This window comes from Pelophylax lessonae (genome assembly GCF_965119305.1).
Source record: "Pelophylax lessonae genome assembly, chromosome: 1".
NCBI lineage: Eukaryota > Metazoa > Chordata > Amphibia > Anura > Ranidae > Pelophylax > Pelophylax lessonae.
The window spans coordinates 101538847-101561000 of NC_138768.1; the positions used below are offsets into that span (position 1 = coordinate 101538847).

At 44.4% G+C, this 22154-nt stretch overlaps 1 protein-coding gene across 1 annotated transcript in view; it reads left to right on the forward strand.

Moving 5' to 3' along the window:
- LOC309560478 (granzyme A-like) overlaps positions 1–21532 on the forward strand; it is a 38576-nt gene extending 17044 nt beyond the window's left edge. The window contains exons 2-5 of the mRNA XM_082264111.1: positions 6601–6742; positions 9043–9184; positions 14848–15108; positions 21295–21532. Of these exons, the coding sequence (XP_082120237.1) occupies positions 6601–6742; positions 9043–9184; positions 14848–15108; positions 21295–21453 (704 nt within the window). The 3' untranslated portion in view covers positions 21454–21532. The remainder of the gene's footprint in view (positions 1–6600; positions 6743–9042; positions 9185–14847; positions 15109–21294) is intronic.
- The last annotated feature ends 622 nt before the right edge of the window (positions 21533–22154 follow it).

The window sequence follows — 22154 nt, forward strand, 5'->3', positions numbered from 1 at the left end:
TAACAATAAAGATCCAAAAGGCCTGAAAATGTGTTCAATAGATAGAATTGATGATCATTGGCGGGGAGTTCATAAAAAACAGGCCATTTCACAAAATGAAACCTTTTGGATCCACAGGCTCAATACTATGACGCCTGTGGGTCTAAACGTTGAAATAGATATAAATTGTTTCATACACAAAGTTTAGGGAGTAGAAACCAAAATTCATAATAAGAAATATGAAATAAATCATCTATGAGCATATAAAAGTAATATACAGTCAGGTCCATAAATATTAGGACACCGACACAATTCTAATCTTTTTGGCTCTATACACCACCACAATGGATTTGAAAAGAAACAAACAAGATGTGCTTTAACTGCAGACTTTCAGGTTCAATTTACATCCAAATCAGGTGAAAGGTGTAGGAATTACAACAGTTTGTATATGTGCCTCCCACTTTTTAAGGGGCCAAAAGTAATGGGACAGATTAACAATCATAAATCAAACTTTCACTTTTTAATATTTGGTTGAAAATCCTTTGCAGTCAATTACAGCCTGAAGTCTGGAACACATAGATATCACTAGACGCTGGGTTTCATCTGCCAGGCCTCTACTGCAACTGTCTTCAGTTCCTGCTTGTTCTTGGGGCATTTTTCCTTTAGTTTTGTCTTCAGCAAGTGAAATGCATGCTCAATCGGATTCAGGTCAGGTGATTGACTTGGCCATTGCATAACATTCCACTTCTTTCCCTTAAAAAAATTCTTTGGTTGCTTTCGCAGTATGCTTTGGGTCATTGTCCATCTGCACTGTGAAGCGCCGTCCAATGAGTTCTGAAGCATTTGGCTGAATATGAGCAGATAATATTGCCTGAAACACTTCAGAATTCATCCTGCTGCTTTTGTCAGCAGTCACATCATCAATAAATACAAGAGAACCAGTTCCATTGGCAGCCATACATGCCCACGCCATGACACTACCACTACCATGCTTCACTGATGAGGTGGTATGCTTTGGATCATGAGCAGTTCCTTTTCTTCTCCTTACTCTTCTCTTCCCATCACTCTGGTACAAGTTGATCTTGGTCTCATCTGTCCATAGGATGTTGTTCCAGAACTGTGAAGGCTTTTTTAGATGTTGTTTGGCAAACTCTAATCTGGCCTTCCTGTTTTTGAGGCTCGCCGATTGTTTACATCTTGTGGTGAACCCTCTGTGTTCACTCTGGTGAAGTCTTCTCTTGATTGTTGACTTTGACACACATACACCTACCTCCTGGAGAGTGTTCTTGATCTTGCCAACTGTTGTGAAGGGTGTTTTCTTCACCAGGGAAAGAATTCTTCGGTCATACACCACAGTTGTTTTCTGTGGTCTTCCGGGTCATTTTGTGTTGCTGAGCTCACCGGTGTGTTCTTTCTTTTTAAGGATGTTCCAAACAGTTGATTTGGCCACAGCTAATGTTTTTGCTATCTCTCTGATGGGTTTGTTTTGTTTTTTCAGCCTAGTGATGGCTTGCTTCACTGATAGTGACAGCTCTTTGGATCTCATATTGAGGGTTGACAGCAACAGATTCCAAATGCAAATAGCACACTTGAAATGAACTCTGGACCTTTTATCTGCTCCTTGTAAATGGGATAATGAGGGAATAACACACACCTGGCCATAGAACAGCTGAGCAGCCAATTGTCCCATTACTTTTGGTCCCTTAAAAAGTGAGAGGCACATATACAAACTGTTGTAATTCCTACACCTTTCACCTGATTCTTGTTTTTTTTTTTTTGTTTTCATTTTAAATCTATTGTGGTGGTGTATAGAGCCAAAAAGATTAGAAGTGTGTCGATGTCCCAATATTTATGAACCTGACTGTAGAACAAAGAGTAAGAACAATGGATAAATAAGGGTAGGTTTTATATATTTTTTTACAGGGAAAAGTTCTAAGACTCACATTCATATTCATATGTACAATTATGTTTTTATTGATATAAAAAAAATCATAGTAACATATCAACATTTGAAAAAAAGAAAAAGCATGATGAATGATTTTTAAATGTATTTAAAAACATATTTTTGATTTTAATTTAATTTTTTTATTTTCATTGTTGTTTATATTTTTGCACATTTATTAGGTAATTATGACTAATATGGAGTGAGTATTGTGGATATGTGAATGTGAATGTGGAGATGTGTGATGCCGCTCTGAAACAGTTTACATACAAAGAAAGTGGGAAAAAGATACCAGAATACCCCAGCTTCTGAGGACGCTTCCTGGGTGGAGCAAAATGCATTAAAAGGGTGGATACTTCTGAATATGTCACGTCCGCTCTTTGGAACGCAAATCGTGACTTTTGAATTCCAGAACGGCGTCATAACATGCTCAAATGCAAGAGGAGAGTTTTGTTCTTTGACCCACCGGAGTCACAAAAGAAAGAAAAAAACTTTTTTTGCCACTGGAGGATTATTTTTGAAACACATGGGTTTAACCCACCACTAGTTGGTGAGTAAGGGAACATAAGGAGGGTAGCACAACAGCATTTGTTGGAACATACTGGCACTGGAAGAATAAGATAACCAGCACTTTAAAGGACTTATTGTTCATGCACATTTTTTGCACAGATTGCACTTACATTTTTTAAAAAGTATTATGTATTGTGATTTAAATATTATGTTTCTGCACAAATAATGAACAGAGATACATATTAAGCACTTTATGGTTATACAGCGCTGGGAACACACATTAAAATACACCACAATGGGTCAGAAACCGCCCCTGACCCTTTTCCTGTGCAGTACACACAGTGGTGTATTTAGGTTTTGTGCTGCCCTAGGCCTGACTAATCTCGTGCACCCCCTAATTTAACTATGACCCACCCCTTCCTGTCAAGACCACACCCCTTCCTGTTTAAGACCCGCCCTGTCATCTGTAAACCACGCCCATTCCTGTATGTAAAATAAAATTCACCAAAAAAGAACTGGCTCTTTAACTGGAATTTCAGTAGCGCAGGGATGGTGATGACCTCCCACTATAACACACTGCCAAGTGCTAATACAATGTGATTACTCAAAATAACTGGATCTGATAAGATGCATAAATATGAGATAAATAAAATCCCATCCATAAGAGTCCATAAAGTCCATTAATAAAGTGCATAGAGCATTTCAAGGTGCATTCATGAGGAGTCCAAAGTGCAATCATGCAGGATCATTGGTGTGAATTATAGGACCACCCTTGCTTGCCACCACCTGTCCTGGCACTGAAGGTGGTGGCAAGCAAGGGTGGTCCTATAATTCACACCATTAATCCTGCATGATTGCACTTTGGACTCCTCATGAATGCACCTTGAAATGCTCTATGCACTTTATTAATGGACTTTATGGACTCTTATGGATGGGATTTTATGTGATTTTATTTATCTCATATTTATGCATCTTATCAGATCCAGTTATTTTGAGTAATGTGGAGCTTGTGGCGGTGGGAGGCAGCATGGGACAGGTCAGGGAGGGGCTTTTTTGTGTGGGGGGGCTGCAAAAAATCCCTAGAACAGCCATCGGCCTGGGCCTTGTCGGCCTAGGCCAAGATACAGGCAGCGTAGTAATAGTTAGAGCATACTTTGAAGTACATTTTTTTTTTTTTTTTTTTTTAGTTTTATTTTTTTTTACAATTTTTTTACAGTACTTTCACAGAATGTAAACTGTTTAATGATTTTTCATTGATTTCAGCATGCATGAAACACTTGATGAAATCACAATGTAACATCATTAAACAGTTCACATTCTGTTAAAATGTACTGCAATCAATGCACAGCTGCAGCACAGTTAGGTTATTTTTACAGTACCTGCTGCTCCGCTCCTGGCTCCTGCTGTCCTGGCCTGGGGGTTGCCGGGTTCTCCTCTGCTCTGTGGACTCCATCCCCTGCTGTCTCTCTCCTCTCGTCCAAAACTGTGTGCAGGGCAGCCCAGGGCAGGGATGTGCAGGGATGGCGGCCGCGCGGAGGAGGGTGGGCGGAGAATTTACTGGCAGCATCTATGGGGGTGGCACTGTCCCTCCCCTCCCTCCCCCCTGGCAAAGTACGCCGCCGTTGCCGCCGTCGCCACCCTTCAGCAGCTGAAGTGAAAGGCGAGCCGCAAGTGAAAAGTCTGTTTTTTTCTTCAAGCCGCCGGCCGCCTGGGACTGCTTGTGTGCGACGGGCGGCGGAGGGCGGAAGGATACAGAACGTTGCCGGTACCCGGCCGGGACTCGGGAAGACGGGTTGGGGGGGGTTTCGTGCGGGGGGGGGGGGGCGCTTTTTTGCCGCCCACCCGCAAAGTGCCGCCCTAGGCCTGGGCCTTGTCGGCCTAGGCCTAGATACAGCACTGAGTACACACCAAATCGCACGGCAGCACAAATAGAGAGGGTTAATCAAAGGGGGCCACAGATTGTGGGCCCACCGTCATGGGTTTGAAGCCACTGTCCATCTGCTCCCACTGTAAATGCACAGGTGAGGTTACCCTAGGTTTTTGGTGCTATCGCTCCTTTAAGATTTGTGTTACCTGTTCAGGTAAACAGTAATTGGTGTATTAAGCCACATGTTGTTTCCAGATTTTTCCAGAATTCAGGAATCTAGTATAAAAGGCATCATTCCATTGGGATCTTTTGCAGTTGGTCAGCAACACAGGGCAGTGAGCACTCCACCCTCTCTTGCTTGTCGTAGGCGCTTTATGTGTGTAACCTACAGGTGGGTGCTAGGTAGGGTATAGTGGGCCTTGGCTGCCTAACAGCAGGGCCATGATTTCAGCTGGCTGTCATGTCTCTCAGGTGTGTCTGCTGAGAGGGGAGTCCCCCCACTGGCTCCATGAGAGGATTCTCATTGGGCAGTGGAGGAAACCCAATCAGAGACACACTCAGGCCTGTGTTTACTCCAGAGGGCAGATTCTGCCGCAGAGGATTCTGGGAGTGGGTATAGGTTCTGAGGGGATGCATGGCATGGCATCTTTGGCAGGAAGCAGAGTCTCAGGAGGGAGAGTACGGCTGTCTCTCCTCCTGTCAGAGGAAGCGGGTGTCCCGGGTGGCGGCCTGGCAATCCAAAGAGAGTGGAACTGGGCTGTGGAGGGGATCCGGTGTGCCGAGAACCAGTGGAGAGAGAGAGGGGTCCAGTCCCAGGAAAGCCTACAAAGGTCATGAGTGCTGTGGATTGCCCCTGGGGGTCTGCCTAGTGTCAGAGGGGACCACTCCGGAGAAGGTTCTAGGGATCCAGGAGTCAGCTAACTGTTAAGGGGGGTGCCTAGTCAGAGGTCCCTGAAGTATTAGAGGGGGTACCTGCAGTTTGGACCCTGAAGAGTCAGTGTACAGTGTGAAGTGTACAAAGTTGAGAGTTGCAGCAGCACAAGTAGTGGCAAGGAGCTACCTCAGCCAGTGAAGGGTTAGAGGGAGCTGTCAGTGACTTTTTAAGCTACACTAAGTATCAGGAGTCAAGAGTTCTACAGTTCTGGAGCCTCTGAGCTAACAATCCAAGTTAAAGTTGAGGTTTCAGCACTAAGTCAGTCAAGCAGCATTTGAAGCGTGAGGAAGCCCTGGTCGGCATTCAGCTGGCACCAAGTCAGCGTTCGTGAGCATTTTTTGTACAAAGTCTGAGTTAAGCCTAGAAGAGCCAGAGGAGTATCCCACTCATTCCCTTCTCCCATCCCCTAAATACAATAAAACAAAACAAACCACAGATAGCAGAATGGTCACTGTCTCAGTTCTCACACCTGGGTTCACAACTTAAATGTGTTGGAAGTGTTACCGGTACTGATGGCAGACCCAATATTGCTGCATGTGGTTTGTCACCCTTGATCAATTTAATTGTATTTTTACCTCTCATTATGTTATATTTCAATACTCATGGAACAATTCATTTAAATGTGTATTCTGTTTTATTTTAACAAACCAATAAAGTGCCGTGGCCAATTTTCTTGCCAAATGCTTGTCTGGCACAGTTTATTCTTACATGTAATGTTCATTGTGGTATTGGGGGAGGGGCGCGTGGCCTACAATTCCATGCCTAACCCTTTCCAGATCTATCCAAAACTATAAAAAAAGTATTGCCTTTACATATACTTTAATTAGCATGGATCAATTTTCTCATTGTGTGTAGTGAATCTAAGCAGACAAAATGTAGTAACTAGTTCATCTGTAGAGCCACCTTTGTTTTTTGTATATTGAACCCCCTTTATGTCTTGATGGAAAACTAAAAAAGAAGATTGAATTTTATACCAGGTTGCCGGACCATCATATGTTTACTACAACAAATAAAATGTAGGACAGTAGACCCATATATTTTATTATGTAATGTATAAATTACCATTTAATGCTAAACATGTATAAACTTGGAATTTCATTGTGTTAAATGTGCGTTTCAAGTGAAATTTAGAGGCCTACTGCAACACTATTATCATAATAATTAGACTATAGTATTTCTGTGAACAGTCTAGCATTGTCATAATAATCTGTACATATAAAATCTTAACCGTCCATTATTTCTGTGGAGTTGTCTATGTAATATAAGTTGTAGTTAGGAGTACTCATGGAAGCTTAGCTCTTTCAAGTGCACACATTTAACTGTAATTCATAAATGGTGCTCAGTAATAATTCTTATGCATTTTTCCAGATGTCTGTTCTGCAATTGTAGGAGGGAGAGAAGCAATTCCACACTCCAGACCTTACATGGCCATAGTACATTCTGGGAACTCATTCTGTGGAGGCATTTTAATTAAAGATAACTGGGTTCTAACTGCTGCCCATTGTATTTCGTAAGTATTCTTTTTTTGTTAGTAAGATAATATATCTGTAAGGAAGAGGTGCAACTCGTGGTTGTTGCAGGACACACAGATACAGAACAATGTATAGGACAGCAACTAGGGTTGAGCGAACGCGGACTGTATTGTTCGGGATCGTACCAGACTTTTGGGTTTTCGGTACCTGGACATGAACCCGAACATTTTACTGTATATTCGGGATACAGTCCGTTGTTCGGTTATTTTTGGTGTGGTTTTAATGGCGCGCTTTCACCAGCTGCAGGGCAGCCAATTAACAAGCGTTTAACTAGTGTGCCCTTAGAAGCCATCACAGCCATGCCTACTAATGGCATGGCTGTTATTGCCCAGTGCAGCATGTGACCCAGCCTCTATATAAGCTGGAGTCACGTAGCGCCGCACGTCACTCTGCTCTAACGAGTGTAGGGACAGGTTCCTGCTGCTGCTGATTTGAGGGAGAGATAGGAGATTATTGTAGGGACAGTCTGGAGACATTGCTTTCAGGGAAAGAATAGGACACAGAACAGAAGAATCTTCTTTAATCAGATCTACATCGATTTTATTGTGTGGGGGTGCAGTGCACGATTTTTTTGCCCTGACCTGAGCCCAGTGAGGAGGAGGGAGAGAAAAAAAAAACTTTTATCAGTCTGTTAGGTGGGCGGCGTGCGGCGTGCGCTGTGCAGCGGACATTTAATGCAAGCTCAGTGCATATGTGTCTGCTTAACCTGGATTTTTAAAAGAACAAAGAATTTTTCCTTCATATTTTACTGTGACATACAGCGTTTATACACAGTGCTGTTCTAATCTGCTATTCAAAAATCACCAATTTAAAAGGGAATTTTTTTTTTTCAGTTTTTCCTTTATATGTTACTGTGAGATAAAGCCTTTAAGCTGGATACACACTATCCAACTTTTGTGGTTAGATTTCCTTCAGATTTACCTTTTCTATGTAGTGGAAGGGCCTGCCGGATTGCATACAAATTGAAAGTGTTTAGGTTTGACCTCATATTATATGGTTTTGGTAAGTCTAAAGGAAAAAGTCTTCAGAAAATCTTATAGTGTGTATGGCCCTTTAGACACTGCTGTGTTCTAATCTGCTATTCAAAAATCACCAATTTAAGGGAAAAATAATTATTTTTCAGTTTTTCATTCATACGTTACTGTGACATACAGCCTTTACACACAGCCTTTCCACTGCCGCTTCCACCTACACCGCTACATCCACCGCCACCTCAACCTCCCACTCCATATGGGCTTCGCCCTCCTAGATCAAGATGATTATTTATTATTTTTATGTTTTTTTATGTTATTTTAAGTTATTTCCCTATCCACATGTTTGCAGAGCACTTGCCATGCTTTTAACAAGATTTTGCTGCCATTTGCAGCCCTCTAGCCCTTTCCATGTTTTTTTTAGAGCCATTTTAGTGCTCAAAAGTTCGGGTCACCATTGACTTGAATGGGGTTCGGGATTGAGGTCAAGTTTGGGTTAAGTCCGGGTCATGAACCCGGACTTTTTTTTCAAGTTCGGCCGAACCCGGACATCCAGGTGTTCGCTCAACTCTAATAGCAACATATTTATCTGATCAGCCAGCAGACTGGCTGCATTAGGGTACAAAATCCATTTTTAGGTACAAAAATACAAATAATTAGAAGGGGGTATAGGAGGGTTCTTCTGCAAGAAAATCAGGGTGAATGGGACTTTCTATTGTGTTAGCACAATGACTAGACTGGCTTCGAAGGACTATAGCTTGAGCCTGGGTTCACACTATTGCGATGCCAGAACCAGAGCGATTCCACTGAGGGTTCCCGCAAAGCATCTCCCTTGCAGACAGTTCAGTTCACGCTTCCCTCTGCGAATGGCTGCAGGTGCCAGTACAAAGGTAATGACACCCCCAGATCGGTTCATAGATTGCAGTGCGAACTGTAAATTTGAACATGGATCGGATCGCCTGGGTGTGAGCACCCATGCTATCCGATTCCAGTGTGGAAAAAAAGGTTCCTGCAGCACTTTCATGTGAATACAATGCAAGTTCAGCCATACAAACTGTATGGCTGAATTTGCACCGCACACACATCCCATGTGATCTGCACAGCAATGTGGTGCGAATCACATGCAATGTCTGTGCTCGCAATAGTGTGAACACAGGCTCCAGAGTAATATGAGTATAACAATTAGGAAAGGCTAGGACACCTATACCTGACCTTTGCCAACCATTATTATTTTTTAGGCAAGGTATTCTGGGGTTTACTATCTTCTATTACATGTAAAGTTCATATTTCTAACATCTTATTTCCAGAACTGAAAATAAAACCACAGTGACCCTGGGTGCACATTACAGAGACAGTGGACCCCATATACAGATTATTGGTGTAAAAAGATCTGTCACACATGAGCATTTCAACAGGAAAAACTACCATAATGACATTCAGCTTTTGCAGGTATGACCTGTCTGTCTATCTGTCTGTCCCTCTGTCCATATATACAATTTTAACAATATACTTTGCAACAGGCAAAGTGCATGCATAGTTTAGTCTCTATAGGACCCTTTAAAAACAGAGTTTCTAGCTTAGATTCACTACTTTCGTAAAACAGTTCAAAACACAAACAACATCCCTCTTAGTGAAGTCAAGGGTAGCTCTCAAAACACAGGTTAACAGCTGTAAAAATCCAAGGGCAAATGGTCACCCACTGGAAATGGAGAACCCTGGAAGCAATTAGGGACCTCCCCACATTATCTGGGTCTTCTGGAGAAGCTGCATGCAATCTGGTTGCCCACACACTGGTTCTGACAGTGGAGAGCCACCACTTGCCTAGCTACCTCTTCATCAGGTATGTCCTCTTCATCAGGTATGTTCCTCCCTGTCTGAGGGAGGAAAGCTGAGAAACCTATGTAGCAGTATTTCCAGCATCCGTGCTGGATATGGGTCTGCCATGGTTACCGTTAACACCAACAGCACATTTAAGCTGGTTGCCCAAGTGTGAATACTGAGACAATGACCAGTCCAGCATCTTTGGTTTTAAGTTTTATTTTAGGAACTTGGATGGGAGAAGGGAATGAGTGGGGTACTCCTCTGGCTCAACTAGTTACAAGAATGGGACACTTGAGAAAAAATGCCTTCTAGCGCTGACCTGACGCCAGCTGAATGCCGACCAACGCTTACTGGCGCTTGTGAACACTGACCTGCTGTCACTAAACTGAAACTGACTTCTGACACTCCTGTTAGCTCAAAAGTTATTTTTCACTGCTTTCTCCAGTCCTCCCTGACTGAGGTAGCCACTTGCAATTGCTGGTGCAACACTTAACACTTTACACTTCAGGGCCCAGGGCCGGACTGGCCTACCGGGATATTTCCCGGGGGGGCCACCGGCCCTGGGGCCGCTTTAAGGGCCGACGCAGCCGCAGCGCCGCTTTAAACATTGGGGCTGCCTGTGACGGTCCGTCCATCCGATATTACCCGCGTCACGCGTGACGTCAGCCGATGTGAGCTGATCCCAAGCCCGGGCAATATTGGCAGGAGGGGATAAATCAGGGATTATTTTTACATAAGTCTCCCAGAACCCCAGCTTTTGTGCCAATTCCCCTCTTTCCATAGCTTCCTTGGCCTCCTTATCAAAGGTAACTGCAAGTTCAGGACCTGGGGAGCTGCTCCCAGCTTCTTACCCCCAGTCCCACGCTGTCTTTTCAACTGACCCCCAATTGTTCATTCCTTCCTCTATGTATCCGTATCTGCACTGGAAGGATGGGGATCCTATATTCACAGCTCCAGTATCCTCTTCACCCCCAGAGCTTGTGGGTGAGGCTTTAATGGCCGCAGACTGTGTATGCTGCGGAATGGTGATGGGAGCAGACCCGGCTACTTCTGCAGTAGATGCACCTTCCGGCCATCCGCTTGCCACTTGTGCTGGCATGCATCCTCTCCCCAGAGAGCCTAGGGACCGAGTCCCCCTCACAGATAATGCTGACCCACTGTCAACTAGCATGGCCTCCAGCTTCAACATTATACTTAGCATGACCCTTCCACCTCCGCGAAGGAACCTGGACTCTGTACCAGTCACCTCCTGAGTGAGTCCGGACTCCCAAGTCACATATAACTTCTTGGGCCGGCCCTCGCTCCTCTATGTCTGCAGCAGCAGATAGCCACATTGCCCACATTGGACCTACGCTTGCACTCTCAAAGTTATATTTGCACATTGGGGACATACCGCTCCCAGGTACTCCAGGTCGCCTCCCATGCACATCGCAAGTCCTCCTTCAGGCACCATCCAGATGCCTGTGTCCCAAACGACAGATGGGCTGGGCTGGGCTGGGGGATCTGCTCCGGTGTCTGCCAAGCTGGGTCTCTGCCGATGGATGCCATGATAGCGGTCACACTCTTTCGCTCCTTCACAAACGCCATGTTGCTCTCTCCTACATGTGTCTCCATCGCAGCCACACCCGAAGGAAGGGGTATTAATAGGACTTCCTTGGTCACTCCTGGTTGGCTGGATGTTTCTGCAATCTCCACCCCCTTTCCTTGTTGGGCGTTGGCTCCTCCTGTGTGGATCAGAGGCATACCTAGGGTCTCCAGCGCCCTTGGCGAGGAACTGTATCTGCGCCCCCCCCCGGTAGAGAGAGTTTGATAGAGAGAGACGGGGGGGTCTACAGAGAGAGGGGGTGACAGAGAGAAGGGATGACAGAGAGAGAAGGGGGGATGAGAGAGAGGGGGGTGACAGAGAGAGAGTGAGAGAGAGAGAGAGGGCGGGTGACAGAGAGAGAGAGGGCAGGTGACAAGGCGAGAGAGAGAGAGAGAGAGAGGGGTGACATGGAGAGAGGGGGAGCCCGGGAAAGAGAGGGGGTGACAGGTAGAGAGAGGGGGTGACAGGTAGAGAGAGGAGGTGACAGGGAGAGAGAGGGGGTGACAGGGATAGAGAGGGGGTGACAGGGAGTGAGAGGGGGTGACAGGGAGAGAGAGGGGGTGACAGGGAGTGAGAGGGGGTGACAGAGAGTGAGAGGGGGTGACAGGGAGTGAGAGGGAGGGCCTGATACACTGCCCCCGGTCCTTGTACCTCACCACATCCCAGCCCGGATCCCCGCACACACTCTCTCCCCCCGTGAACCTGTCACCGGGCACGCTCCCCCTCACCTTCAATCAGCACAGCTGCAGCATCTCGTGGGAACACGCTCCGGCGCTCATCTCAGCAGCCGCGAGCAGCCAGGTGGGTGGGGACAGTCACCTTCCAGCGAGTACAAACACAGAGCATGGGCGGAAGGCGAGGTGAAGAAAAGGGGGGGGTAATTCACTGCTACAGTGCCAATGTTTTTGCGCCCCCCCTCGGCCTGTGCCTCTAGCGGACGCCGTTCTGGCCAACCCCACAGTATGCCCCTGGTGTGGATCGCGCTTTCCTGCACGGTACAGTAACTCTTCCCCTGCCATGCTCTCTCTCTCTAGCCCACAGGGAAGTTACTGTAAAGCGGACCACGTCACTTGCCAGATGTGCATCCACTCGTCTTACTTGCACCCAGGCCACAACTGCGCCTTCCTCTCCTGAAGCCAACTGTCCCTCCTTGCTAGGCAAGAGAAATATCCCACTGACATAAGCATGGTCAATAGTCCACCCCCCAACAACACATGTGCAAGTAGAGCCCTCCCGCCTCTCCCGGCATGGCCGACTGCAATCTTCACAGTATCCATGCACTCACTGTATAAAATAAATGTCCCGCTGTCATGAGCACGGTCAACATCAGTCTATATAGCTTGTACACACACCTGGCCCTGGCACCTTGCTCCCTGTGCCCCCGGTCGCCATCTTATCCGTCTCCACCGGGACCTCTCCCTGTTAAGCAGTTGCAGCATTTGTACACTTTCCCTCCTTTTCCCCCTGCTTTCCAATGCCTGATAGCAGAGTACATGTCATAGTCCATGTGGAAGGTTCCCATCATTTTACAGGATTTGCTTGAACACTTGCGTTGCCATGGGCAACTTTCCATGTGCACTTCGATCTTCATCCGGTCTCACACTTGGCTTGACTTTTGAATAACAGTTCTTGGCACAAAAATTTAAGTTTCCGACATTTTCTTTGGCCGTTCCTAGGGGCAACCAACCCAGTAACCCATGGCAAAATCTCAGACAAGCCCCCAAATGTAGCAGTATTTCCAGCATCAGTGCTGGATATGGGTCTAGACAAAGAAAAGCCACTCAGGTGAGACAGAATTTCCTGGTGCGAGTCGGATCCGCCATCCAAAGAACTTCACAGTCAAAAGAAAATGATTGCACTCAGGATCTTAATGAAAGCATTGAAGTCTTTATTCCTCACCACAAGTAAAATGTAGACAGTACATCACAGGAACATGTAAAGGTTGACGCGTTTCATAATACTAGAGATCGTTTACTCATAACCACCTACTGTATATATTTATATATATATATATATATCCCCCTCCCAGAATGCTGTACGGCAGAATCTGCCCTTCCAGGATGGATACAAGCCCTGGTGTGCTATTGGTCAGGTTTCCTCCACTGCCCAATGAGAGCCCTCATTGGGTTACAGTGGGGAGACTCTCCAACACAACAGACACACCTGAGAGCACATGTCAGCTTAGCTGAACAATATGGCCCTGCTGTTAAGCAGCCAAGGCACCACTATAATTTACTTAGCACCTACTGTGGAGGGTGCTACGCCTATAATCTGTGGTTGTGTTCAGGAACCCAGGGAGTTTTGGGAAATGGAGTTAACCACTTACGACCCAAGCCAATTCTGGCATTTCTCTCCTACATGTAAAAATCTTTTTTTTTTTTTTTTTGCTAGTAAATTACTCAGAACCCCCAAACATTTTATGTATATATATATATTATATATACATACACAGTATCTCACAAAAGTGAGTACATCCCTCATATTTTTGTAAATATTTTAATATATCTTTTTATGTGACAACACTGAAGAAATGACACTTTGCTACAATGTAAAGTAGTGAGTGTACAGCTTGTATAACAGTGTAAATTTGCTGTCCCCTCAAAATAACTCAACACACAGCCATTAATGACTAAACCGCAGGCAACAAAAGTGAGTACACCCCTAAGTGAACATGTCCAAATTGGGCCGAAAGTGTAAATATTTTGTGCGACCACCATTATTTTCCAGCACTGCCTTAACCCTCTTGGGCATGGAGTTCACCAGAGCTTCACAGGTTGCCACTGGATGTCTCTTCCACACCTCCATGACAACATCATGGAGCTGGTGGATGTTAGAGACGTTGTTCTCCTCCACCTTCAATTTGAGGATGCCCCAAGAATGCTCAATAGGGTTTAGGTCTGAAGACATGCTTGGCCAGTCCATCACCTTTACCCTGAGCTTCTTTAGCAAGGCAGTGGTCGTCTTGGAGGTGTGTTTGGTGTTGTTATGTTGGAATACTGCCCTTTGGCCCAGTCTCTGAAGGGAGGGGATCATGCTCTGCTTCAGTGTGTCACAGTACATGTTGACATTCATGGTTCCCTTAATGAATTGTAGCTCCCCAGTTAAATCTGCTGGTGCCGGAAGTGATGTAATTAGGTTCCTTCTGGCCTCCAAGGCTCATAGAGATGTCCAGCTCTATAGTAAACTACCACCGCCGATTTTTTGGCTCCCTGATTTATTTTCCAGCTACCCGATCGCACAGGCGAGCCTGGAGAAGCACCGGAGGGCAGCGGGAGGGGACATTTCCCCTCCCCCCTCCCGCTACATGTAAAAGCAATTAAGCAGCTAAACAGCCGCTATGATGGCTTTTACATTTCAGGCAATCACCTTCTGAAAAAAGATATCTGGATGATGCCGGTAGCTGTATGCATCATCCAGATATCCCCACTCAAACTCCCCAACGTCATATGATGTCAGTTAAAAGGGGCCTACGCCTGCATTTGAGCATGGTTAGTGAATGGTCACTCAGCTACTCTGTAAATTATTCTCAATACCTATCATTGATGACTGATTGATTCATTTAATTTACCAGGTAGAATCACCCCATCACGCCCTAGGGTACACATACCAAACCACAGCTCTACAGTAAATAGTGAAACAAATTGTATGATTTACCATTATAATGGACAGATCTATTAAGCCCTAAATTATTTTTCATCGATTTCAGCTGGCAAATAAGGCAACGCTGGGAAAATATGTCAATTACACAATACTGCCAAAGACATATGAAGATGTTGCAGATGGAACAGTCTGTGAAACTGCTGGCTGGGGGAGAATTGAAAATAGCAGACCTGCTGATAAGTTAATGGAAGTCAATGTCACAATTCTAGACAGAAAGAAATGTAGCAGAAAATGGAAAAAGAAGTATGAAATAAATAATGAAATGCTGTGTACCATTGTAGGACCTGAAAGGAAAGATGTATGCAAGGTAAATGTAACTATTTGTATTAATATAATCACCCAACTCAATGCTACAGACATACAATACTCCAGAAATATTGTTACAATTAATACAATGTGCAATTTTGCTGCAGCCTGCAATTCAATATACGCAAAATAGTAAACACAATGTAACAATAAAAAAGGTGCTACAAACATAAGGCGTTATAACAAATACTGTAGGCACTGATGTAAAAACCAAAGCGACCAGGTGTATAACCAATAAAGAAAAAGAAAAACTGCGCTAAATATCAAAACCCTAATAGCTGCAACTGAAATGTGACAAACATATGTGTAACAAATAATGGGAAAAAGCTGCGCTAGATGACATAGACCATATATGATAAGATCTATTAGATTAATGTTGTGAGTCCCAGAAAATAATAATCCAAAGCATAAAATAATGGATAAAATGTAAAGTCCAATTCAACAAGACACAGATAAATTTAATGTGAATAGGTACTGCTTACCAGAAGTAGCAGTAAAGTGAGCGTTGATATAAGCAAAACCAAATCAGTGGAACTCTGCAGATGACTCCTTACAGATGATATCCGCTCAGAATTGTGGATCGGTGAATATGGTGATGAAACAAAAAATATACATAGCGTGATACTGTATAAAATTCTAATCTCCCGTGTGAATAAAGGAAATAGTAGGTGTACACTACCACCAACATAGGCCGCTTACCAGAAGTATGAAAAAAGTAAGCATAACATATCTCAGTGGAAGATTGGGAATAAAGAACCACCTCCGTGCTATCAGAATAATTACCAAAAATTGGTAGGCAGATCATGCGACATAAATCACTCAAATGGATAAAACCACCACCAGGAATTCCTGCTTACCAGATGTCAGCAACCAAATGCATGTATCAATCAGGGAAACTGATGTATGGCAGTCCACAGGTGAGTAGACTTGGACACTCCCTTAGCAATATAGCTGATCCACATAGATACTCCGCGATATTACATAGGATAAATAATAAGGGGGGGAGAGCCCATAGTGTAAAACCATTTATTAAAAATATATATAAAACAAAAGATTTGCACTTACAAAAGTACACGGGATTAGCGCTGAATTGGAGCCGCCGGCCAGTCGGCGTTCTCAAGGTACCTTGAGAACGTCAGTTTATGACGAAACGTACGTCGGTCGCGGCGTGCTGACGTCACCTCTACGAGACGAGACGATACTCAGGCGGGTGTTTGAAGCCGACTGGCCGGCGGCTCCAATTCAGCGCTAATCCCGTGTACTTTTGTAAGTGCAAATCTTTTGTTTTATATATATTTTTAATAAATGGTTTTACGCTATGGGCTCTCCCCCCCTTATTATTTATCCTATGTAATATCGCGGAGTATCTATGTGGATCAGCTATATTGCTAAGGGAGTGTCCAAGTCTACTCACCTGTGGACTGCCATACATCAGTTTCCCTGATTGATACATGCATTTGGTTGCTGACATCTGGTAAGCAGGAATTCCTGGTGGTGGTTTTATCCATTTGAGTGATTTATGTCGCATGATCTGCCTACCAATTTTTGGTAATTTTTCTGATAGCACGGAGGTGGTTCTTTATTCCCAATCTTCCACTGAGATATGTTATGCTTACTTTTTTCATACTTCTGGTAAGCGGCCTATGTTGGTGGTGGTGTACACCTACTATTTCCTTTATTCACACGGGAGATTAGAATTTTATACAGTATCACTCTATGTATATTTTTTGTTTCATCACCATATTCACAGATCCACAATTCTGAGCGGATATCATCTGTAAGGAGTCATCTGCAGAGTTCCACTGATTTGGTTTTGCTTATATCAACGCTCACTTTACTGCTACTTCTGGTAAGCAGTACCTATTCACATTGAATTTATCTGTGTCTTGTTGGATTGGACTTTACATTTTATCCATTATTTTATGCTTTGGATTATTATTTTCTGGGACTCACAACATTAATCTAATAGATCTTATCATATATGGTCTATGTCATCTAACGCAGCTTTTTCCCATTATTTATGTATAACCAATAAAGACTTATCCATTCTGCCACAGTTCTAAATAAGCTTCTCAAGAAAGTTCAATCTCTCCACCATGAAAAAAAAATGAAAAGTAGAACTATAGGCAACTATAGTTTTTTTTTTTTTTTTGATAGAATAAGTGAGGGCATTACCCCTGTCAGATTTTTTTTTTTCGCCATCTGTGTCCAATTTCAGAGATTTCCCTTCACTTTCTGTCCCAAATCCAACAGTAAGTGAGAGGAAATCCATGCAAATTAAGGGAATTCTTAGGGGACCCCCAGTTTACCAGAACTAGTGTCTCCATTGGAAGATTTCCCCTTTATTACTTTTCTGTGGACAACCCAAAATTTGGGATTTTCTTTTACTTTCACTTTCAATGATAATGGTAAACAGGACAAATAGAGAGGGGGGATCTCCTAAATGGGGGCACAGACAGCAATAAAAAATAACAGGTGTTCTCCACTCCAAAAAAAAAAAAAGTTTTGCCTTTTGTTATACTTTAATCTACCTTTACGTAGACTATCCTCCCTTCAGTCCATCATGAATGCCGCTTCTAGACTTCTACACCTCATCAACCTTTCTGTGTTTGCTATCCCTTACTGCCAATCCCCCCACTGACTTCCACTAATCCAAAAAATTTAATTCAAAACACTAACACCAACCTACAAAGCCATTCACAACTCTGCAACCAGCTACATCACTAATTTTGTCTCAAAATTCCAACCAAACTGTTCTCTTCACTCCTCCCAAGACTTATGTTCTCTAGGTCTCTTGTCGCCTACTCCCACACTCACCTCCAAGACTTCTGCATTCCCTCTCCTATCCTCTGGAAGGTCTTACCCCAAACTGTCCAACTATCCTCTATTCTACTGTGACCATAGACTGTGGGAAAGACCCCATGGCTAAGCCCTGTGGGTGGGGCGAAACACGCCAGGGTGTGGCCTGGGAGGAGCTAGGCTAAAGCTGTTTTGACTCTTGTATATACTCGATTGCTTTTCAGGTGCCCAGTGCTTCCTTCTTGCCTTCTCTACAAATCTCCTAGTCTAGCAACCTTTAACCACCTCCCACCCGGGCCATTGTACATATACGGCCAGGTGGGAGTCTCGTCCTTCTGATCGGACGTTCCGGCGCAATCTCGATGTGCCTGTGTCCCTAGGACACAGAGCAACAAGACTCAGCAGGAGGGCCCTGTGATTGGCCCTCCTGATCACATGACGGCTGTGTCCAATCACAGCCGTCATGTAATGTCAATACAGCCGTTGTAACGGCTTCGATCTCTTCTCCTCCTGACAGATCCTGTCAGTGAGGAGAAGAGGATCGATTCTGCAGCCGGGGTGATCAGTGAGTATTTCTAATTACTCACTGATAACAGGGGGGGTCTGTGCTGGTAATCAGATGATTGATTACCAGTGCAGCCCTGGGGGGAGGGGGTGCCACTAGAGCCACCAGGGATGCCCACCCATGACCACCAGGGATGCCCACCATGGCCACCAGGGATGGCAAACAGGGCTCAGAGAGCCTGCCAGTGGTGCCCCCTATCAGTGCTGCCCACCAATGCCATCTATCAGTGCTGCCCACCAGTGCCCGTTATTGCCATCTATCAGTGCTGCCCACCAGTGCCCATTATTGCCCACCAGTGCTGCCTATCAGTGCCCATCAGTGCCCCCCATCAGTGCCGATCAGTGCCGCCCATCAGTGCCACCTATCAGTGCCCATCAGTGCCGCCTATCAGTGCCATCAGTGCCGCCTATCAGTGTCCATCAGTGCCACCGATCAGTCCCCATCAGTGCTGCCTATCAGTGCCCATCAGCGCTGCCTATCAGTGCCCACCAATGCTGCATATCAGTGCTATCTATCAGTGCCACATATCAGTGCCCATCAGTGCTGCATATCAGTGCTACCTATCAGTGCCCATCAGTGCTGCATATCAGTGCCACCCCATCAGTGCCACCCCATCAGTGTCTCCTCATCAGTGCCTGTCAGTGCGGCATCATCAGTGCTCATCAGTGCAGGAAAAAAACGTATCTATTTACAAAATTTTATAACCTAAACAAAAAAACTTTTTTTTTTTTTTTCAAACTTTTCGGTCTTTTTTTATTTGTGCACCAAAAAAGAAAAAACCTGGCAGTGATTCAATACCACCAAAAGAAAGCTCTATTTGTGGGGAAAAAATTACATAAATTTGGTTTAGGTACAGTGTTGCATGACCGCGCAATTGTCATTCAAAATGCAACAGCGCTAAAAGCTGAAAATTGGTCTGGGAAGGAAGGGGGTTTAAGTGCCCAGTATTGAGGTAGTTAAAGCGGTTGTAACCCCCAGGAAAAAAAACAAGAACAGAAAAAAACCTGTAAGACAAAGGCATAATGAGCTAGTATGCATCACATTCCAGCTTATTATGAAATACTTACCTTAGAACGAAGCCCTCCCATGGTGCCTGCTCACTGCTGAGACAGCTGACATCTTCCCCAGTGTTTCTTTCAGGTTTGTGGGCTTCAGCGCTGTGAGTGGCTGGAGGCGCGATGACATCACTCCCTCACATGCTCGCTGGAGCTGCTGTTTACGGCATGGGCTCTGAAGGTCGGGCACGGTAAGCCGGACCTTCAGAGGGCATGCGCCAATGATGTAATTGGCTGCATGCACTCTGAATATCTGCTAAACTGTGCAAGTTTAGGAGATATTCACAGTACCTACAGGTAAACCCTATTATTGGCTTATCTGTAGGTACAAGTAAAAACTAAGACTTTACTTTCACTTTAAGTGATCCCTGAAATCCTATCTCTTCAGAGAGAGGCCTATCCAGCTTCTAATTAATAACTGTACTTTTATTTCTCCATCAGATCATCCCCCACAGTTATTACCTTATGTATCACTGAACCCTTCTTTTTAGCCCTAACAAACAAGGTCTGCGATTTCTCTTGTATTGAATTTTATTGTAACTGTACTGTCTCCTGTCATTTTGTTAAGCGCTGTGCAAATTGTTGGTTTATATAAAACCTGTAAAATTATAATAATAGTCACATGACACTGGTATTGCAAATGCTGAGCTCATCATAGGTGACAGGAAAGAGTATACGCGCGCATGCGCAGCACAAGAGGGCAGGACATTGCTCCTTCCTGGGACACTAGGGAGCACCAATCCCATAAGCTGCTCCATCCCTAAAATAACAGTGGAGCCGTCACTGGCTACAGAGCTTCTTTTAAATGTAGTTTTGGATTACATTGTAAACTCTGCCTGGTTAGTAGGATTAGCACACAATGCTTCTCTGCCCATATGGGACAGCTTTTTTTTTGTAAACCTGAACTTAAATTTTAAATGTATGTAGCACTACTGAGAATACACAGGTTCTCCAACAATAGGACAGGGGCTGCCAGTCACAAGCACAGGTATATGCACACTAACAACACAGGCTTAGTCTAGAAGATGTTTTTTTAGAATTTATTGCTGAATAACTTGAAACCTGAGAGGGGTTCGGGTGGTTCAGGATATTTCAAAATAATATTAGAATCAATAGGAAGACAAACTTCTTAGCACAAATCCTTATACTAAGAGGCACGCAGGAAAGTCCCAAAACCAGGTGTTGCCCATAATGTCCTAGAAGCTATCCGCCACCCAGCTTCCACTTCATCAATGAGGGAGATACAGGATCTTTTCCAAGGTCAGGTCTCCAAAGCAGTGCCCTCCAGCAAAAAAACAGTAAAAAAAACAATCCTGTAGCAATCTTCTCCAGGCCCTTTGCCCAGAACATGCTGAGGCCCAAACTGCAAAACCTATCTTTCATTATCTGCCTCCCATGGGCAGCAGTCTCAAAAAAATAGGAACCCTCCCAGCGGAGGAAAGAATACTCTGTCCAGGCCTCCCAAAAAATGTATCACCTCCCCAGCCACCCTCTGGACATCTCTTACCCAGGGACTGGTTGGAGTCTGATAAATTTTCATGAATCAGGGGTTGATCCTCCTGCTCTTTGTTCTGGAAGCTTTTTCCAGAGGCAGAAAGGAGCAATCAACTACTGACCTTAGGAAAACCTGACCAGACCAAAAAAATTGATCACTCCACTGAGTACAGTGAAGCTAAAGACTAAATTTAGTCTAACTTTAAGGGCAGGACACTACATGTATCCCAAAATTTTATTCAGCCTCATCTTGAAATTGTTTATTTTTTTCCAGGGAGATGCAGGAGGTCCATTAATCTGCAATGGAGTGCTCAGAGGAATCACATCATTTGGAGTCTTTCCATGTGGCCTGATTGGAGATGCAAGTGTCTTCTCTCGTCTTACAGAGGACTATCTCTGCTGGATTTATAGAGTTGTCAGTACATGGTCTTAGGGCTCTTTAAGATCATGCATTTTTAAAATGTGTAGCAGATGCATTTAAAGCAGAACATAACTATCTGAGCGCCACAAAATGAAAATGTTATTTAATTTATTTTTAATATTCAAAGCAAGCTTACCCTTCCATTCCTGTCTCCATGCTTTATTTTTCAATAAATCACTTAAAAAAAAAAGCCCCCAGCAGTACTAGCTACAGCTATCTTGAGTAGGGGAAAGGAATCTTGTAGCATTTACACTTCCTGAAATTCATCTGCCCTTAGCTCAAAAATGCAGGCAGGAGGGTGTGCTTAGCTGAGAAAACCCTTCCTCCCCTCCTCCAGATGAAAAAAAAATGACCATGAAGACTCCTGGGAAGAATTACATCATTTTAGCCTAGGCCAGAATCCAGGAAGCAACTGAAGAAATGTATAAAAAAATGTTTAAAGCGGAGTTCCGGCCTGAAAAAAAAAAAAAAAAAAAATTTAGATAAAAATACCCCCAGGACAGTCAAGGCTAGTGCATTTCAGCAATGATAGCCTCTGAACTGTCCCCGGGTTCACTTACCTTTTAGAAGAAATACTTACCTTGAACATTTCTTGTCCAGCGCTGCCATTTCAAGTGTGGGCAGCTGAAGCCAGGGCATCCTCTTTGCGTCCTCTTCGGTCCCAGAATGCCCTGCACCGGGCCCCGATTGTCAGTTCCGGCGCAAGCGCGTCA